Source organism: Ambystoma mexicanum, chromosome 8 (genome assembly GCF_040938575.1).
Source record: "Ambystoma mexicanum isolate Mex_15411 chromosome 8, UKY_AmexF1_1, whole genome shotgun sequence".
NCBI classification, from domain to species: domain Eukaryota; kingdom Metazoa; phylum Chordata; class Amphibia; order Caudata; family Ambystomatidae; genus Ambystoma; species Ambystoma mexicanum.
In genome coordinates this window covers 1,013,260,136-1,013,280,620 of record NC_090929.1, presented here as the reverse complement: position 1 = coordinate 1,013,280,620, position 20,485 = coordinate 1,013,260,136, and the positions used below count along the sequence as shown (strand labels likewise).

The 20,485-nt window shown below is 44.1% G+C and overlaps 1 protein-coding gene across 7 annotated transcripts in view; it reads right to left on the bottom strand.

Moving 5' to 3' along the window:
* HSPG2 (heparan sulfate proteoglycan 2) overlaps nucleotides 1-20,485 on the bottom strand; it is a 1,237,996-nt gene that overhangs the window by 324,036 nt on the left and 893,475 nt on the right. For all 7 annotated transcript variants that reach the window (XM_069610942.1, XM_069610946.1, XM_069610944.1 and 4 more), the window contains 2 exons: nucleotides 17,612-17,763; nucleotides 16,173-16,302 (listed from right to left, as the gene is read on the bottom strand). In XM_069610942.1, coding sequence (XP_069467043.1) covers nucleotides 16,173-16,302; nucleotides 17,612-17,763 — 282 coding nt within the window. The remainder of the gene's footprint in view (nucleotides 1-16,172; nucleotides 16,303-17,611; nucleotides 17,764-20,485) is intronic.

The following is a 20,485-nucleotide window of genomic DNA, read 5'->3' as shown; positions in this document are numbered from 1 at the left end:
ACAACTTCAATAAGGGAATTTCTGCAGAGTTTAATGAAAATCGTACTTTAACTTCTGTTATGGTTAATAAAATATTGTGCCAATAACTGGCAAGAACATTGTATGAATAAAATCTCTTCATTTTCAAAGTCTGCATTCCTACCAGTTAGAGCTATCAGCTATGTCCTATGTCAACTGGATACCTCATTACCCTGGTTCATTCACAGTTCCCCAAGGGTGCCTAGGTATTGAGATCAACTCAACCGGGAGTACATCTTTCATAAGAATGAATGGATGCAAATAGATAGGCCTCAGGTTAGCCGAGTGGGATACAGTCCCAATGCGGTTGTATTCCCCACTTTTAAGTAAAGACCCAGGGATCAACATTCAGCTCAATTATATGCGCATCTATTTGCGAAAAGGACAGTGTTGGTGTTCCTGCCACTGGTTGAAAAACCACTGATACACAAAGTAATTTTCCTTAAAATCCATTTGTATCATTTTGTTTTTGAAAAAGTTACATTTAAGCAAAATAGGGAGAGTAACTCCCTTGAGAGATCACACATTAGATTTCACAATACAAGTATAACGCGGAAAGGTGGCATGACTTTCTGAAAGCCCTCACTAAACAGTATTAGGGAAGATTTTCATATCAATGATAAATCTTCCTGACCTGTTGCAACCCCAGAACTTTTTGCTAGTCGATTATTTTCTCCCTATACCTCAGTGAGTGGGAACCTTTTTCCACACAGTCTTTTACTCTTTATAAGGGGATCAATTTTAAGACTCTCCATAGTGTCTTTTTAATGTTATCCTCTACGACAACTTTTGGCACATACTGCCTATTGTTGCTGGGTTGCCCTTGAGGCTCCCCTTTTAGCTTTCTCTGGCTAACCTTACGAGCACTACAGTTCCCAAGAGTAGAAAGGATCTAGCACACCCCACCTTATGTGGAGTGCTGGGAAGATACAAGTTATCCCCTTTCACACTAACACTGTAACAATTCTGTTACAGGGACAAGCTTTCCTTTAAATGGCTGGTGGCGGTGATACTTTTTCCAAATTCGGTGCACTTTTACCACATGATGTTTTCATAGCTGTGGTAAAGGCACCCATGGGAGGCCATTTTACCAAAATGGCCTGTCTTCTTTTTTCGCCATTTTAGTCAGTCAAAAAATGTTTATGCGAATCAAAATGATCCATCAAAGGTACACACAATACAATAACAAAATATTTAGTACATACTACAATAAAAGTCTGTTCAGACATGCATAAAAAACATTAATCACCCTATACTTCAATAAAATCACTGAAAAAAAAAAAGAAGGTGCACGAGTTCCAATACATAAAATCGGCCAATAAAATACCTCCATCTATGCACATACATACTTAATCAATCTGGTGCAATAGAGTGCTGACACTGGTTCCTTTCAAAGCCACTTTAGGCTCTAATTCATTAAAGACAGGACTCCTGCCCCCCTCTGCCCCCAATTACTAGACCACCAAGCCTATCGGGCAATCTCATTATTAGCCCCTTTCTTGGATACATTACTCATTTCAGATACAATAGCAATGCCCAAGCTATCTAGACAGAATCTGCTGCCAAAAGGAATAGAACTGCATGCTTATAGGTGCGAATGTTGGCTGACCTCAGCAGCGACAGTAAAGTAGATCGCCTAATATTGGTATTCACCAGGCAAAACAATAGAAGATGGGCCAAGTCTTCTCTCTCGGCACCACCCACTGGGCAACACGCCTCAGAGGATCTGCTCCATTTGGCTGTGGTGCACCTCAACTGTAAACAGTCAAATCTGGCATGAGTAAGCAGCGACCGTTCTTTCCTAGACGACCCCCAGATTAGATACGGCTGGATCTCATCCACCCTGCTAATCACTGAATGAGCTTGATCCAAAGTAGTTCCAAACTACAAAAGTTCCCTGTTCCTCCTGGAGGCTTCACGCATTCTACCCCTGAAAGCACTCAATTCACTTTTGGACAACAAAATTGCTGGTGGTAAAAGTGCCTCCATATTTAAGTCCGACAGTACTGTGTCGATATAACATAGCCATGGGATTTTCCTCCAGTTATCCCTACTCATTGCAGACCCAATGAGAAAATGACACAACGATGCGCGTTTATTGGCCCAAAGTCTTAGCCAAAAGAGAGAAGGGGCTAAGGCCCACTGGTCCTCCCAGAATTCAGCACCTAATTCTCTATGTATAACGATACATGGGGCAGAACCGGAAGTCCCAACAGCTTTCTAAAATATGCATTTTCCTTCATCTGAATGTCAGGTGCTTTTTGGATTCCCCAGATTGGTGCATCTTACAGTGTTACTGCTCTGGCCTGGACCATACAAATCTTTAAGACAACATCCAGAGGTTGTTCCTGGCGGTGGGACAAAAGGCACATAATCCCTCCCACTTGTTGGCTATACTTCACTGATTGCTTTCTGGTGTGTGCAATGCCTATGAGTGTCAAACTTCCAGTTAGTCAAATTCCTTCACTCTAGGAATTATTTCTCCATTGCAAAACATTGGAAGCATTAAGTGATCGTTCCCGAACATCCCACGACTGCGTATTTCCTTGTGTTGATTGTAAGCCCCAGATTCCTCATAAATACTGCATATTCAGAAATCAGCACCTGGAGGGCCCTAGGTGTTCTGGCAATAAGCACGGTGTCATCTGCATAAGCCAGAACTGGAAAGGCCCTGCCCCCCAGGTATGGATAATCTGCCCTCATTTCCACCAGTACTTTAAAAAGCCTGTTAATCTAGGGTGTGAAAAGAATAAGGGCTAAAACAACCCCGCCGAACCCCACACCCAACCTTAACGCACATGGTGCAGTGCCCCCCAGGGCCACTGTGCAAGCACGCCTCTGTTTCCCTATGCAAAGCTTTTAGTACCTCCAAAATGTCCACCGGGCAACCAATAGAATAAAGCATGTCCCACAACCTGGGACGGTCCACTTTGTCGAAGGCTGCGCTCAGGTCCATAAATGCCTGATATACTCCTTCCCCGGAATATGCGGCCAGCAGATAAAGGTTTAGGCTCTGTTCCATCGTTCCCCACCCCTGGGCGAAAGCCAAACTGTATGTCAGAGAGGACTGCCCTCTCCAGCAACCAGGACTTAATGTACCCTAAAAAGACTCTTCCAAAGATTTTAAAAGACGTATCCAATAATGAAATGGGTCTGTAGGACATAGGGTTTGCAGGATCCCCCTTCTTGAAAATAGGGTAGATAATAGCTGCTTTCCACGAAGGTGGATACCCACCTGTAACCATGCAGGCATTAAAAACCCTTGTCAAAAGTGGAGCCCAAAGTTACGAATTCTCGAGGAATAGGTCTGATGAAATCGCATCAGGGCCTGGTGCTCGGTTATGGTCCTGTTGCATAACGGCCAAAGACACTTCTTCTAGCGTAAACTGTAGGGGAGGGGGGGGGGGGACTACTTATCCCATAACCATCAACATGGGATCCATCAGTGAACAATTTACCAAAATGCCCCACCCAAACCATATCTTTCACATGCGACCCCCCAGGCCTCTGACCATTTACCCTCCCTGGGACCCCCGTTACAAACTTCCAAAATTCTTTCTGGTCATTTCGCCCCGTTACCTTCCTGTCCTTTCTTGTTCCTTCTCTTGACATCAAGGATGGGAAATTCCTGTGTGTGATTTTTATCTTCGGTGGGAATCCCTTGGATGCCCCGCCCAGGCTTCAGAGTGTCTGTGAAGGCAGGAAGTGAGAGAGGAGTCCAAAACTCTCCAGCCCTTTGTCTTGCACCTTGCCTGAATGGGGACAAATCCCTGTGGGGTACTGGCGGTCCTGATTGGACAACCAGCCCACCCCTTGTTGTAAACTGCAGGCAGATAATGTAGAAGTTGTGGTGCAGGTCCTGTTAAATACTCCGAACCTGGAAGGTGAAGACAAGTCGACCCCTGGGACCAACACTGAAGAGGATGAAGGAAAGACAGCTGAGACGATTTCCAGCGACTGGAGAGCCTTCTGTGTAACCGGAGCCTGCTGTAGCCCTTCCTTTCAATCGACCTGGGGACTCTAAAAATGACAGCCCAACCCAGAGCCTGGTGAGAACCACTGGACTCAACTTGCATTTTGAGCCATCCCACACTGTGCTGCGACCTTTCAGGGCTGCAATACCCCAATACACTCGGACCTCAAGCCATTGTGCGGTGCACAGTCTTCTGAATTCCGAATCTCGCTGAAACTTTGTTGGCGTCCTGCTGGCCCTTGCAAATGAAGAGAATCCGAGCGCCAATATTCTGTCTTCTTCTGTGCTCCTGAAAAAGGCACCAAATCCACAGAGTGGCATTCAGCTATGAGGAAAACTTCGCCTAGAGCCTTGCCATGATCCTTGCTGCAAAAGTCCTTCCAGTGTCCCGTCTTCTTGATGAAGGAATTAAACAGGGTTTTTGGCTGCAGATCCTGAAGTTCTCCTGCTGCAAAATCATCTTCTGTGCTGAGGTACTGTGTCGGCTGGGGTATTTACTTACCTTCAGTCTCTTGCGATTCCTGTGTATCCTTGGGGTGCTACTGTGTTTGGGAGGTCTCTTGTCCAGTTCACCCAGACCCACTGCTGGAATCCTCCTAGGAGGTCTTTCCTTGAAGACCTTGGACCCTCAGCTCACTCTAAAGTAAAATACTTACTTGTTTGAGCAGTCTTCCTTTGGAATTCTGAACTTTGCCTGCAACTGAGCCCTGCCTACAGCTGGCTCCTGTCTAGGAGTACATGAGTTCTCTCAGAGGTAGAAGAGTGACCCTAGTGGTTTCACTAGGGTCCCCCTTCTGCCTCAGAGAACTCATGTACTAGAATTCGGAAGGGCTGTATACTCAAGGGGCCTGCCTTGAAAAGTAAAACAAGTGTTGAAAAGGGTACTTACTTGTGAATGAGTTAGTTGGTAACGTTACTCATCTTGGATAAGCTGTGTGCCTTCTTAAATAAGTATTCTCAAAGTCTTACTTTCCTTAGATACTGTTTCGCCATTCTAACAGAAAGAAGGGTAACGGGTTAACTTCGTCACCTGTGAATTGGGTTCTCCTCTTCCCAAAAGTAATGCTGTTGGTTTCACTTTATTATTCCTGTTAGGATAATTATATGAGTGTCCCCAATTGGGACTTGCTTTCCCTGACTTGCTCTTAGCCTGTCCAGAATAAGTCTGCCTAGGTCATACTTACCTTTTAGGTTTCTGGTAGCTCTTTACAAAAGTATTTAGGTTTTACTTACCTGGAGTATAACTATGTTATCCTTAAATAAGTTATAGAGTTATTGCTTCCCTTAGTCAGTGAACTGAAAAGGAACTGTAATTGAATATGACACCCCTAAAGTGCAACTCCCCTAGAATAACTTATCCTGAATCAGAGTTATAGGTTTTTACTGTTCCTAGAATAAGTGTTCCACTATTCAGAAATGTATATTGTTTATTTACTAAGTGACTTCTTGCTCAATGTTACAGTATAACTGACAGGGTCTACTACCCTTGTATTACTGTAAAGTAATCTGAAAGTCACTTATGGTTTACTCCCCAAGAATAGGTGTGCCCGATACTGAATGTGTATTCAAAAGGCCCGACTTACTTATAAATATTATTAGATTTCTAAATAAGCTCTATGCTTCGGTCTGTGAACTTTAAAGCAGTGTGTTGTGTTTTTTTAATGTGTTTATATGATCTGTGATAGTACCCATTTACCCAGGATTTACCTTAGTCTACTTGTATTTAAATAAAGTCCCCTTTTTTTTACAATACATAGTGTTTCAGTGTTTCTTTGGACCATTTGTATAACAATTTCTTTGTACTGATTCTACAGCACTCTCTCCCTCCTAAGAAAAGCCTGGCTGCTCCATCTACGCTACCCTGAACTCAGGTGGTACAGACTTATACTAAGAGTGGAGTCTAGTACTGCCTCAGTTAAATGGTTTTACTAAGCACTTAGTTGGACTTCAGAAAAACGGTCCCAACATGTTTTGGAAATAAATGGATCAACAGCTTCTTTTATGGCTTGCAAGGTAGCTGCTGGTATTTTCTGCCCCACAAGGGTAGCTTGTGTGGTGGTAGTATTCGCTGAGGAAGAAGAGGTGAGGAAGACAGCCGGCTACTTGCTGAGAAAGCAACAGCCTTTCTCAGAGCATCCAGGTGGTTAGATTTGGTGTGGCGGCGCATGGAAGTGGTCCCGTAGGAGTACTGACCAGGTTGTCTTTAACTAAGTACAGTGCATTTCACCTTGGTAGCTCTAGCCTTTGTTACTCCCCCAACGGTGGTAAATAACTGCCACACCCATGATTGTTTCTGGGTGCTAGAGGTAGCCATTTCCTCGTCTTCATCCTCCTGGTCCTCATGATTGTTTTCTGCATGATTGCGCTTGTTCCGTTGTGTAGGCACTCTACCTGGGGGAGATGGCTCCTGGGGAGAAGGGATGGCAATAGCCGATGCCATTTTTAAAGATAAATAGCAGTTCTGCTAATATTCTTCAAAGGATGTGCTTTCTCTTGGATCACAGATGGGGAGGAATAGGTCTAGAAGCTGTGCAAGGGTAAACTTTCACATTTTTTTTAAAATTATTTTTTTTATTTTTTATTTGTATATATCAAAATTTCATTGATTTTACAAAAGTGGAGAGGAAGAAGGATATCTTCGTTACAGAGTTCCTGTCTTACAGAATTCATTTGGTTTATGTTTTCAAGTTTTCGCCTTTATTGTTTCTCTAGAGGTCTTGCTAGTTCGGTTTCAATTTTAAGGCATCCAGCCAAGGCCGCTTCGAGGATCTTGGCTGCTGCGATTGTCCAGCTTGTTTTGTTCCCACTTATGAGTCGGTGCCACCAAGTTTCTTCTTCCGGTAGTACAAAGGGCTTCAGGAGATGGGTTGGGTAGGCCTTTCTCAAGGCTGCAGTTTCTGGACAATTTATTAGCAGATGGCGCACTGATTCGATTTCTGTGGGCTCTTTACACAATCGACAAGTGTTGGTGTTTGCTTGGCCTCTTATTGCTCTTATCGCATTAGTTGGTAGGAGATTTAGTCTTGCCCGTATAAAAGTGTGCCTTAGGCTTTTGTCTGGAAATCTTCGTATGACTAAATTGATGTCATTTAGTTTCTTGCTTTCTCGTGGTAGGTGGGCGAGAAGTTTGTTGGAATCCGATTTCTCTTGCGTGAGTATCCAATCTTGTTCGTCCATTTTCTTCTTGACTTTTGAAGGATTTATGAATAGGTCTTCTTTGGTGCAGCCAATTTCTGCCAATGTGCTTTCTTTTTCTTTTGCCCAGGCTGATAACACTTCACATTGACCTTTTTGGATTTCTTGCTCGATCAGTTTATATTGTACCGGGGCTTCTGGTAAAGTTACATTTCGAAATAGTAACATTTCATTTGCGTCTACTGACACTTTCAGTGAAGACAATCCTAGTTCTTTTCCGATTGCCACGATAGATGTTGATTTTGGAAGGCGCATCACTTCTCTCCAAAAGTGGCCTTCCAGCTTTGCCCAGAGATCTGGTGGAATGGTGAGGAAAGCTTCACCTCCATATGTCAGGGTTGGGACCACCTTAGCTTTGTAAAACTTTATTACCCGGAGCATTGAGAAGCATCCAAATTTTCTGTCTACGGCTCGTGCCTGCTCAGCCAGTTTCCTGGTTTTTTCCCCATAGATGTTTCTGCATATTTGCCTCATTGCCTGTGCTGTCAATCATCACTCCTAGATATTTGAAATCTTTAATGACTTCAATTGTGGTATTCTTGATGTTCCATTGGTGTAGTTTCTTCTTTTTCTCTATAATCAAGATTTTTGTTTTGTCTATGTTTATTTCAAGGTTGTTCTTTGAAATATAGCTGGCTAGGTTGTTTAATTGACGTTGCAGTCCAATTGGGGTTTGGTCAAGGAGCATGATGTCGTCTGCATAGAGAAGCCTTGGTACTGTTGTGTCTCCCAGTTTTGGAGCAAAAGTGCTTAACTCTTTTCCTGAGTCTTGGTAGTCACCGAGTAATGCTATAAAGAGGGTGGGCGCTAATGGGCACCCTTGCTTCACCCCTCAGTGGATTGGGATTTCTTCCGATAGGGCACCTTTTTGATTTAGCTTCACTCTCGTTTCCTGATGCAGAGCTTTGATGGGTTCCAGAATTTGTTTGGGCATTTCCAGTCCAGGCTTCAAGTTTGGACCATAACAAAGTGCGATCTATCTTGTCGAAAGCCTGTGTTAGGTCGACAAAGGCAACGAAGACCTTGGATCGTTGTGCTCGAGTTTTATTTTTTATAATGTTCAAGAGCATGATATTTGCAGATGTTCTGATATTCTTTGTGAAGTCCAATTGGAATGGATCCCAACTAAGGGAATTTTTAGCCCATTTTAGGAATTCTTTTAGTAGGAGTGAGCCGGACAGCTTTCTGATTGTGTCCAACAGTGCTATCGGCCGATGGTTGCTGGGGTCGGATCCGTCTCCTTTTTTAAAGATTGGGACCACCGTCGCTGTTGTCCAAGATCAGGGAAGAGTCTTTGTGTTTGCTATTGCTTTGAACACGAGGCTAATGAAAAGGGCCCAAGCCTTAGGGTTGTTTTTCAAGTCAATATTTGTTATTCCATCTGGCCCAGGCGCTGGGCTTGACTTTAGTTTACGAATTGCTCCTTCTATGTCTTCAGGGTTTGAGAGATCTTCCCAGGGAGACAGGCAGATGGAATTAACCGACAAGCGTGGTCCTTGAGGAGTTTGGAACAGGGCGGAGAAATGGCTTTTCCATCTTCCTTCTGTCACTGTGTTAGCTGGAATAAGGTCCTTGCTTCTATCCACTGTTTTTATCAGTGACCAAAATTCCCTGGAGTTCCTTCCCATAACCTTTTTGAGCATCTCCTGCGAATCGTGTTGATAAAGTGACAGGCGATGTGATTTTATCCAAGACCTGTATTTGTTTACTTCTTCTTTGAGTTTGTTCTTCATGAATTCCGATCTTGATTTTGATGCCTGGTGTTTTAGTTTTCTTATAGTGCTGCGTTTGACCACAAGTGATTTGTCATACTGATGTGGCCCTTGCTGCCCGCCTTGTTTCAGGTGATTTGAGGGTTTCACCTGATATTGGATTAGGAGGGGTTGGTCGTCTACTTCGGTTGTGCTCCGATCTGATCTTTTTTCGAGATTGTTATTGTAGTTTGCAGTCAATTCAGCTATCCTTTCTGATGTTAGTTTTAGTTTTAGTTCCTTGGTTCGACACTTTCACCTTCATTGTCGGATTGGAGTGTTGTTCCGTGGACCATGTTATTTGAAGGATGTTGTGGTACAACTTCGAACGCGGTTATGAGATTTAACATTTCTTCAGAGGCAAATATATAAATCGATAGTTGTTGTTTGGGTGATTCTTTCCCAAGTGGGAATTTTAGGCGTTGTTAGTGAGAGCTGAGCGGCGTTGTGAATATTTCTAGAATACATTAGTTTTTGCCATTGCTGTCCTCGTGAATCGCCTCGGAGATTGGTTTTAGTTGGTGACAGGTTAGGAAATGTGTTCGGGCATTTGTTGTTTAGATCGGCGCAGATAACCATATGCTTAACGTCAGAGTTTGCCTGTATCTCATCGATTTCTGATTCAATTGTACAGAGGAAATTGTCGTCCGAAATTGAACAGGGGTTCCAATAAGTTGTTATTATTGCAATTGAGGATTCCCAAGTCTTGTTTGTCTTTTGGGCTTGTTGAGTCCACCTCGCCAATACAGATAGGTGGCTTTGCGATGCAGATAATTGCTTTTCAATTGATGGACCGCTCCCTAAGCATACTGCGACCAGCAGGCCAGCTGAAGGTCGGCCTTTGAGTCCTCTCGAGGCTTGGGAGGCGGCTATTTTGTAACCATCCATAGCTGGCGTGGCTATGAGCCAAGTTTCTTGTAATGCTAGGATGTCGAAGTCTCCGAGGTTTAATTTTCCTGTTCTCATCAGATGTTTAAACCTCTGTGTGTTCCACGAGGCAAATTTTGATGTCGACGTAGTCTAGTGCGAATTTGTTGGTTTTTCCCAGGGTGTTTCCATTTCCGCTATCGTTGGTCGTTGCCATTTCTTTGTGGGACCTTAAGTTGTTTTAGGCAACCAGGCCCACAGTTGTTTTATTGGCACAAATGTAGGCCAGTTTGCTTTATTTTCTTCTTTGGATTCGGATGGTCTTTTCTTCATTTGCGCCCCTTCACTTTGAAGTGCGTTTATCAATGTTTCGCGAGTTCACCTGAACTTAAGAGATAGCCTTTGTGTCATAGGTCATCATTTGTCGCTTTGGATTGTTGTATTGATAGTCTTTTATGTGAATGTAGGCTTTTGCCTTTCGGGCTTTGTGGTAAGGTTCTACGAGGGTAATATCTTCTGGACTCAGATGTTTGAGATCTTTGATGTTTTGAAAAATGTTCATTAGCGTCCCTCGATTTAGGATTACTGCTTCAGAGTTTTGCTCGGTTTGTTCATATTGAAAGTTTGTTTGATGTAGTTGCTTCTTGTGTACTTGTGAGACCCACATTTTTCTAGGTTTGAAAGAAGGGTCTTGAGTTCGTGAACTCTCTCTTTGGATCTTTTCTGGGTGGTTCTTTCTGGTGAGTTGTTGACCTTTTTTTATTGTCACGTCTATTTACACGATCTGTTGGGTGTCTTGGATTGTACGATGGCGTGCGTGTTCCATTCTGGTTTGCAATCCCCGGTCCTTTTGGGTATCTCACGCTCTCTTTCAGATTCGGAGATTGTGAGATTGAGCTCATTCGTCTTTGTTTTTTTGGTGATGAAATCTTGTTTGATTTTTTTGGTGTGGTTTCAATAGTGATCATTATGTCATTTTTGGCATTTGATTCTAGGGTCAAGTGCGTCGTGAAGTTCATGGAGGTATCATCAGCCATGAAGTCTTCAATTGATCTCAGAGATTTTTGTATTAGGTGTTGTGGTGGCCTTTTAGTTAACTGTGTGCTTTTTCTTTGGTCTGCGAACGAGAACATGTTGTTGTGTTGCGTCTTCTCTAGACCTGCTTTCCTTCCCCTTAATTGCACTGGCTCTTTGGATGATTGTTTTTGTTGTTCCATTAGGTTGCTCATTTGCTCTTGCTGGGATCTATCACGGAGGTCGGTTTTTATCAGAGGTCCAATTGTGATACAGTCGGACATAACCGTTTTTTGTATCTTTTGGGCTTCTTTCCTTGGGTTCTGAGGTTTTCTTTGTCATTTCTTCGTCTTGTGTTTTACTTGTGAATCTGAAGAGCGCAGGGATTGCTGGCAACTCTGTTTGGGATTCCTTTGAAGAATGCTGTGTTTTTTCTATCCCCTTTTGATTCTGGGGGTCTGACCTTTTGCTTTGTCCTCTTGTTCTTTGGCCATGATGAAGCCTTCCAGAAAAATGTGTTTTGCATGAATTAACGCAGTTAAGGTCGTGTGGTCCTTAAGTGTGTCATTAAGAGCCTCATAGGGTTTACCGAAAGGCGCCAGAGCTATTGTGATGGCAGACATAGTCATGTCGTTTTTTTTTTAATGGTGTTTCTGTTGGGGGCAGGTAGCTTTTGCGATGGTGTCTAGCTGGCGTACTTTGGATTGACTCGTGTCTTGGTCTTTCTGAGGACTGGGTTTGAGATGGATGGATTTCTCTCTGGGTCCCCGTTGAGGGGCATGTTGTTGGGGGCGTTGAAATTGCTGGATTCTGGCAGTCTTCTTCTATTGTGACGGCCGGTGGCGGGTGTGGGAGATCTTTATCTTTGCGGATCTCTTCATTGAGGTGAAGGGTTAGCGAGGACAAGGGCTGCAGTAAGATGCTTGGTTCATTCTCCCTTGCCTCTGCTTTGTCGTGGAATGACTCTGCCAGGGTTTTTGTTGGATCTTCCTGGTGTAGTAGGGCAGTGGTAGGCGGGGTTTGAGCTTCTACTATCATTTCTTGTCCTTCAGTTAGATCCAGCTGGGTTTTGTTGATAGGGCCAGGTGTTTCAGGGCAAGATTTGTTGAGATGTTGTTCAGACAATTTATCCAGCTCTGTGCTGTTGGCTAGATGTTTTGTGGGTTCAGTACTTATGAGTGTTGTCTTGCAGGCTTTTAGTGCTGGCACCGGGTCCAATAGCAACTCTAGGATCTCCTCATCTGTTAATTCGGTAAGAACTTCATGTTTCCTTTTGCTCTGTCTTGCGAATAGGTCTTTAAGGGAGTTGCAAAATGTGTCTTTAAAAGAGCTTCTTTTGTTGGATTTTTGTTGTTTTCGATTTTTTTCTGCTTTTTTCTTGCGAGGAATTGGTAGACTGGGTTTTGTGGCTTTTTGGTCCCGTGAGCACCAGGTTCTTGTTTGGTTGCAGAGTGTATACTTTGTTCGTCTTTTCTTCTCTTATTTTGTGTTGTGTGCCTTTTTTGCCTAGGAAAGGTTCCTCCGAGTCGTTTGGCGGCAGCGCCACCTTGTGCTTCACTAGAGGTGCTCCTGCGTCTGTCGGGAATGCCAGAGCTGGGAGAGAGCAAGGAGGAGTACGCTGGTCTGCCTGTCGCGGGCGCGACTCCTCACGCTCCTCGCACTCCACTGCGTGGACCTGGGCAACAGTCTCCAAGGCTGCCCCGTGGCCAGTCAGCCCCTCTACGCGTCGCAGGCCTAGCTCCGGCCCGTTACTGGCACACCCCTGGTCCGGCGATTCCTCCGATTGGCAGAGCCCCGCCACGGCTCGAGGCGACGCCACTTCTGGCTGCGTCCCATCGATCCCTTCAGGTAAGGTTCCTTGAGCCTCTGGCCTTTCTAGTTTTGAAGTACTGTCGGACTCATGTGCACTCGCCCCGTCCGTTCGAGCGAAAACCCTTGCAACAGGTCCTTCGACCCGCTGCACTGGGCTGCTACTGCCGGGCGGGGGGAGTCGTGGAATAGAGTCTTTCAACAGTTCCTTTTGCGCCCGATCCTGGCGGCTTGCACTTGGTGCCTGGATGGTGTGGTGTTGTGGGATAGCCATGCATGCTGGTTCATGAAGCAGCAGCTGCTTGCTTTGAGAGTTAATGCTCGTTGATGTATCTTTTTCCCTTGTTTGCAAGCTGTTACAATCAAGCAGGTTTCCAACAGTTGCAATGGATTTGGTCTGGTGGGGCGTTGGAGGACAATTGGCCTGGGTTTGACAGGCCTGGGAGACGTGATCTTGCAGTTTGCCTTGATGGGAGCGGACCAGGTATTTGAGCCTGCGGGCATGAGCTTCTCAGTCGCCTTGTCTCAATTTCTTCATTGTCTGTGACTGTTTCTGACGGGGAGCGTTGTTGACTCATTTTCTTGTCACGGCCTTGCAGTCCTGACAGGGATAATCAAATTAGAGTGGGGGTCAAGGAGTCCCTAGCCCAGTGTCACTAAGGCATAGGAAGTCCCTTTAGGGTGCAGGTTCTCACAGTCGCACCAAAGCCGCCAAACAGCAAAACAGCCCTTTCGTCCTCAGGGCTTACGCCGCAAAGGCGTCGTGGGGGTGGCTATATAGCCGTCTCGACGTGACGCACAGCGCAAGCAATGTTTGCGGATACTAGTTAAAGCGAAAGGCGTCCTTGTCACCTTCCTTCTTTATCACGGTTTGTCCTCAATTCGCAATGCTAAGTTGCAACGCTCTCCACAATGAAAGCGCAGTTGAAGTTGGAGTCAGCCGCCACAGCAAAACAGCCCTTTCGTCCTCAGGGCTTACTCCTCTGGCTTGATCGTAGCACTTCAAATTCTTCATTAATTTTCTCAAAAGGAAACGTGTGTCTCACCAACCCCTCCACATCAAATTTGTTTGCCATATGATCAGACACCAGCTTTGGCACGCTCTCTTTGCTCTTCCAGCCTCCAAAGATGCTCCCTTTCCCTATGCGACCTGTGAAGAGTAGCAGTGGACTGAAGGAGAGCTGTGCCGCGGAGGGGGCTTCGTCAACTATCACGCTAGTGCCGTAGCCCAAGTGGCAGGATTCCAGTGCAGCTTTCTACTAGCAAACCAGCAGCGGAAAGCAATTTATTTCCACAATTTAAACTGTCACATTAAAACTTCCCAGATCAGCTAAAAATGCAGTTCTGCACTGTTCACGAAGCACGGACTCTTTTGCAAAGTGCGGATATGTTTGCAGACACATCATGCCGCGTGCACATCTGGTCATGTGACACTGTCCGGAAAGTCTGTGTTGACTTCAGCTGTTTGCGAACATCGGTGAACACAAAAACAGTGAAAAAAGTTACAAAAACTGTATAGAAGTGTCAAAAATGTTGCTAGGAGGTGGGGAATGCCACCGTTCGAAGTGAAAACGTTGTACATTGGTTGAAAAAACTGCTATATTGGGGATAAGTATTATATTAGGAAGTTGTCACAAATTAGGGTGCATTGGTAAAAACCCAATTCATTGAAAAAACGTGTTAAAGGGACGTTATGGTTAATTTACACTAGCAAAAACAAATGACATTCAATGAAAAAACGTTGTTAAAGGGATGTTATGTTTACAAGTAAAACCGAAACACCCTTGAAATTCACCAGTTCTGGTAAGCTAAGCAACTATAACTCGCGCCACCACTGTGCACTGCAAAGACTAACATCCAGGACATCAAAGATAACATCACAAATGTCACTGATGATATCACTGATCACATCACATATCTTGGCCACTTGTTTTTGTTAACTGACATATCTAGACCTGGTGGTTTTCTTCACTGACAGTAAGAATTTTAAAATTGAAAAGATGCTTTATATCTTAAGTACATTCCTTACGGCTTGGCCTCCGCTCATGGTGCACATAGATGGGGATATTAGCACGCCTCAAACACACACTTCATGTGTATACATGACAAACTCTAATCTTATTGTCATTTTCTTATGATACTCTTTCTTTCCTTCCTACTGGAGTTCCAATGCATTGTATCTCTTTATATGCATGTTTGTACTGTAGTAAGTCTTGTATTGTTAGCTATTAATTTCAAGTTTAACATTAGACAACATTCTGATAGCCTTGCATTCATTATTTTACTGGCCGTTATTACCAGATTATAAATACTATACTTCTGTGGTGTATACTGCACCCATGGGGCCTCATTCTGAGTAGGGCAGTAAGGGTTAACGGTCACCGGTAACGAGACCGGTGCCGTTAAACCCTTACCGCCCTACTACGAGTTCCCTTTGCGGGTCGCTCCTTAACGCCTGCTGTTAGCAGGCGTTAAGGAGGGACCCGCAAAGGGACTTTAGTGCTACTAACGGTACCGTAATTTACGGTACCGTTATTAGTGCCTTCCCCATTCCCATTTGAGCCCCCATAGGGCCCTGGTGAATGGGGAATTACCGGTCCCTCCAACCTTGGAATGGACCGGTAATTACTCCATTCACCAGGGCGGAGTCGGAACGATTTTGGAGGCAGCCATGCCGCAAATAGCAGCGTGGTTACCTCCAAAGTCAGAATGAGGCCCATTGTTTTATTATCAAGAACATTTTCTTTAAATAAGTATATTTTTGAATACATTAAATAGTTCATGAGAGGTCCCTGATGATCCATGATACGTTGCTACCAACATTGTACACACAACCCAGTCTACTGACTTTTCATCAGAATTAATTTGATACGTGATGTCCTCAATGACATTTGTGATGTCATCTTTGGTGTTCTTCTTACCAGTGTACGGTGGTGGTGGAATTTATGGTTGCTTAGCTTACAATAACTGACGAATTTCAAGGGTTTTTCGGTTTTACTTGTAACCATAACGCCCCTTTTGCAACGTTTTTTGATTGAATATACCTGTACACATCAGTCCACTTATGCTCCTGCTGCCTCATCACAGATATCCGATGTTTGATAAGGAATAGGGCTGGTTTGTTCTTATTGCTCTCCAAAATAGCCTCAACTTTCAATGATATTTAACTCAACCAAGCTAGCAGCCACGACACTGCATGGCAACCATTTGCCTAAATCAGTGTCAGTGTATGCCATAAAGACCGAATCAAACTTGTTCCCACAAACTTGAAATCAAAGTTCATGCTTTTTGAACCATACCAACACCCCACATCAATGATTGAACACTTGATATTGCATGCACCAATCACTTTACTCAGTTTATTCACTTGGAAACTCATACAGTTGGTCTTACACACATGGAATATTCCAAACGTATTCGCCCATCGCGGACCTCACTCATTCCCCACATTACTTGAGTCATACATGTGAAATATCGCTACTCCTCGAACAGCACCCCCACCCAATCACCAGTAAAGGCATCACAAATGTGTCTTTCGTGCTTACTCTGGGAGGAGCTACTGATGGAGAGGGTGATGGAAGCCTCATGGAATCCGGAGCCACTGCGCGTACGGCAGACGTAAACACCCGAGTCTACAGGGGAGGCCTGAAGGATGCGTAGGCGAGAGCCAGAGACCTGAAGAAGGGGAAAACGGACAAGCAAACATAATTGAAACCCCACAAACAAACATCACACAGATCCATCAAAGGTGCAATGAGAGCCCAAGAAGCATTCTGCTCCAAATGGAGCCCTATTTTAAGCTATATAATTTAGAAAAACTCTGTAGTATCCATTTACAAAATCAAAATCGGTTCTTCTCTGGAATCCATGCTGCATGTTTTCAAGAATTTAGCAAAATCAGAACATCTCCCGCTTAACTCGAAGTTGAGGAGGACAAACGCTACAGCAGCATATGTACGCATAACATGATTAACCGTTACCTGAGATACAAACTAAGAAAATGGTCATAAAGTAATGCCAGTGTTGAAACTTAGCAAATGGATACAAAACTATACTTCTAAATCTCCTGCAGGTTTGCCTTCTAAGCAGGTGCACACCCAGGCGAAACACCATTAATCAGTGGTACACCTCAGACCATCTATGCCCTGTGCTAGTAACATGATCGCCCCAGATGCCCCAAGTGGGCCTGAGAACCTCTGTGCAAAAGTGAGCAGTTTCTGTTAACAGAAGAAGTTACCCACAACACTGCAATGGCATTACCATGAATAGATGCTTTAGAAGGATGGCAATCCTTTAGTCTTCCACTTTGATCATAGACTGCAGATAGCATTATCCATGTAGAGGGTTGCAAATTACACAGACCACGTGCTCCCGCAGAACATTAGTAAAGAACCCTCCCAGCTACGCTTCAAGAAACTGATAAAAACCTGGCTATTCAACAAGTCCTAATATCAGCCACCACACAACAATTTATAGGGTACATGAGCACCACTGGTTCTCTATGCAACTCCCAAGTGTTATTAGTGGCCCTTACAATGGTCAATGCATGTGAACAAGATTAATGTATTTTTCCTGTGTTTCTATTCTACACTTCCTTCTTCCTTTGTGACTAGATAAGCACCACTGTATTCTCGTAAACTACGCTGTGATACCCATGGGTTTGGGTGTATAACAAATGCAATAAATAATAATGCTTCACTGGACATCCTTGGGTCCGTGCTTTCTATGCATTTACATGAAATGCATTAGGAATCATGTCAATTAAATGTCTACCAGTATGTGCTGGGCAATAACGAATATGTTAATGCGGCAAATCGACCTTAGGATTTCTCCCATAAACTGGAATTCCTTGAAAGCAACTGCCCAAGTTAACTGTGGACAATTTTAAACAGTTTATTCTCTGAAGAGAATTCTTTTCAGCTCCAGCCGTTAAAAATAGGTCCATGTCTTGAATGCACATGATGGATTTTGAATGTGTACATACCTGGTGATTGGATGGGAGGGCAGCTCCTGCCCTAAGCCACATGACCTCTGGCCGATGCTGTCCTGCAACAATGCAGTTCAAATCCACAGTTTGCCCCTCAACAAAGGACTCGTGCGAGGACTCTATCCTGACCAAGGGAGTGATGCCAGTGTCTGAAAGATTGAAGAACGGGAGAGGGATACTGAGATGCAAAAGGCATAGACATCATGACATGGCCACCAGAACATGCTAGAGCATAAACACCTTAAAATGCTTCTCTTTGCACAACCCACACATCAGTCCTATCATGTTAATACTCGGCCCTTTTTTCAGGCAGATGTCATGGCAAATATTTAGCTGGGTTTGCAGTCTCATAGGAGTCTTGGAGATTAGGAGTGCATCATCTGCACATAAAAAAGACTCCCACTTGGTGCCTCCAGGATTGGGTGCATCAGTATCAAAACTATTTATTTTCAATGCAAGGTCATCCCTTTACTTACTGGGTACAAGGGAGTCACTCTCCAGGTTCCATTGAATAGAACTTCTGGTCCCTTTATCGTCCTCCTCATGTCTGGAACCCTGAAGCTCCTGCAGAGGACAGGCTGTAGGTAGGATCTACGAACTAGGACTTCCCTAGACAGCAACTTAACTCCTTTGTATCTGGCCATTGTTAAGGTGGATTTCTAGAATCTGGCTTGGTGAACAGATTTTAGGAGGCCACCCTAGTTATAGGGAACAGGGGAACTGAGTTAACCAAAACTCAATCGATATAGCAATGGAGAGCAGTCAAGGCTATTCTCAGGAGAGAATGAGTGGGGTCAGGGGTCCAGAATGAGTCCACACAGTGAAGCACATGATTCAATTTAGACAGGAATGTACAAACATGCTGTATTTACTCTAGGCCCAAACGCACACAAAGAAATTAAACAAGCAGGTGATAAGATCGCACAACATTCAATAACACACATACATACGATCACCATAGGTTCTAAAATGCAGTCAAGTACTTAAATTAATAAAATCAGGTAAGTGATGCAGTAAGATAGAACCAAGTAACAAGAAATATGTCCTAGCTTCAGGAGAGTCGGGCGTTGTGGTCGAAAGTCACAGTGTTCCTCCCTAAAATGTATCTGGTGCAGGTAAAGTACTTGTGTTGGTGATTGTTCAAGAGAAGAGAAGCAACACAGTTACTGGCACAGGGGAGGCGGGGGGGAGGGGGATGCTGGAGGTTGGATTTCCCACTGTTGGTTGCAGTGAGAGGTGCCCAGGAGCTGCGGGTGCAAGGATTCTTACTGTCGGGCCCAGGAGCAGTGTGTGAACCTTGGAGCTGGAGAAATGCAGAAAGCACTGATGCAGACCTCTTGAAGACACTTCACAAGATGGGGAAGGAGAGTTCCAGCGATGGCCACCGCACACAAGCGACTGCATGAATCCTTCCTGACCCGAGTCAAACCCAGAACTTTTTCCTTAATAACTCTGAGTGGGAACCTTTTTCCACCCTCTCAAAATATTTTACTCTTGTGATGGACCTTTGTAAAAATTAGCATTCACCCGTGATTTTCTTTCTTCTTCTGTGCTAGTTGAAAAGGCCGCCAAACCCACAGAACCACATACAGCCATGAGGAAAACCTTGCCTAGAGCATTCTCCATTGATCCCTGCTGCAAAGTCCCTTCTGAGGTTTTGTTTTCAGTCACCACAACAAGGAATCCACTGACTGGGTATTTGGCTGCAGGATGGCTGCAGATCCTGAAGTCCTCCTCCTGCAAAATCTTCTTCAATGCCGAGGTACTGTGTTGACTTGGGTATGTACTTACCTTAAGTCTGTTAGGATTTCTGTGTAGCTGTGGGGTGTTTTCTGTGATGGGGGAGACCTCATCGAGTGCACCCAGACCCACTGCTAGAATCCTGCGAGGGTGTCTTCTGTGAAGCTCCTAGACCCTCTTCTAACTCTAGAAGTGAAGTAATCATCACCTGTTTGCCCAGTCCTCCTAAGGAACTCTGACTCTTTCTACTTAAGAACCTATCCTTACACTGCCTGTTTGACCCTAGATCCTAGTGACCACTACCCCTTCTTCCACTGAGAACACTCATGCTCCAAGAATAAGGGAAGGACTTTTAAGGGATTGGGCCTTTTGCCTAGAAAAGAAAATAAGTGTTTAAAAGTGACTTACTGAAAGAGTTGGTTGGTAATTGTAACTCTAAGAGTGAACATTTACACATGGTCTTACTTACCTTGGATGTGTGATCATAAAAGTATGGTTAACATCTTTCTTTCCTTAGAAACCGTTTTGCCATTCTGATAGAAAGTAGATGTGAAGGTATATTACTCACCTGTGATTAGGTTGCGTCTCTTCCCAAAAGTAATGTGTTGATTTCACCAGATTATTCCTGTTAGGATAATTGTATGAGTGTTTCCCAACTGGGTCTTGCTTACCCTGACTTGCGGTTATCCTGTCCAGAATAAGTCTGCCTTAGGTTTTACCTACCTAGAATAACTTGTAGTCATTCAGTAAAGTGTAACATTGTGTTTTTGCTTTGCCTGCGCGGTTGTGGACAGACACATTAAGAGTCCTTGGTTCTAACTGTCCCTCATAAATCATACATAAGGAACTTGTATAGCTGGGAAAGATCTAACCTGGACTTCATTGTGAGGTTAAAAAAGTATATGGGTTTTACACTCCTTGAGTTAGCTGTGAGCCATCCCAAAAATAAGTTACAAGAGTTACTGCTTACCTCAATCTATGTTTCACTGATCTGAAAAGCACCTGTAATTGAATAATCCATCCTTCGGTTTTACTCACCTAGTATAACATGGTCTTCTCACAAATGTAGTTATAGGTTTTACTGTACCTGGAATAAGGGTCCACTGTTCACAAAACGTATACTGTCCAGTT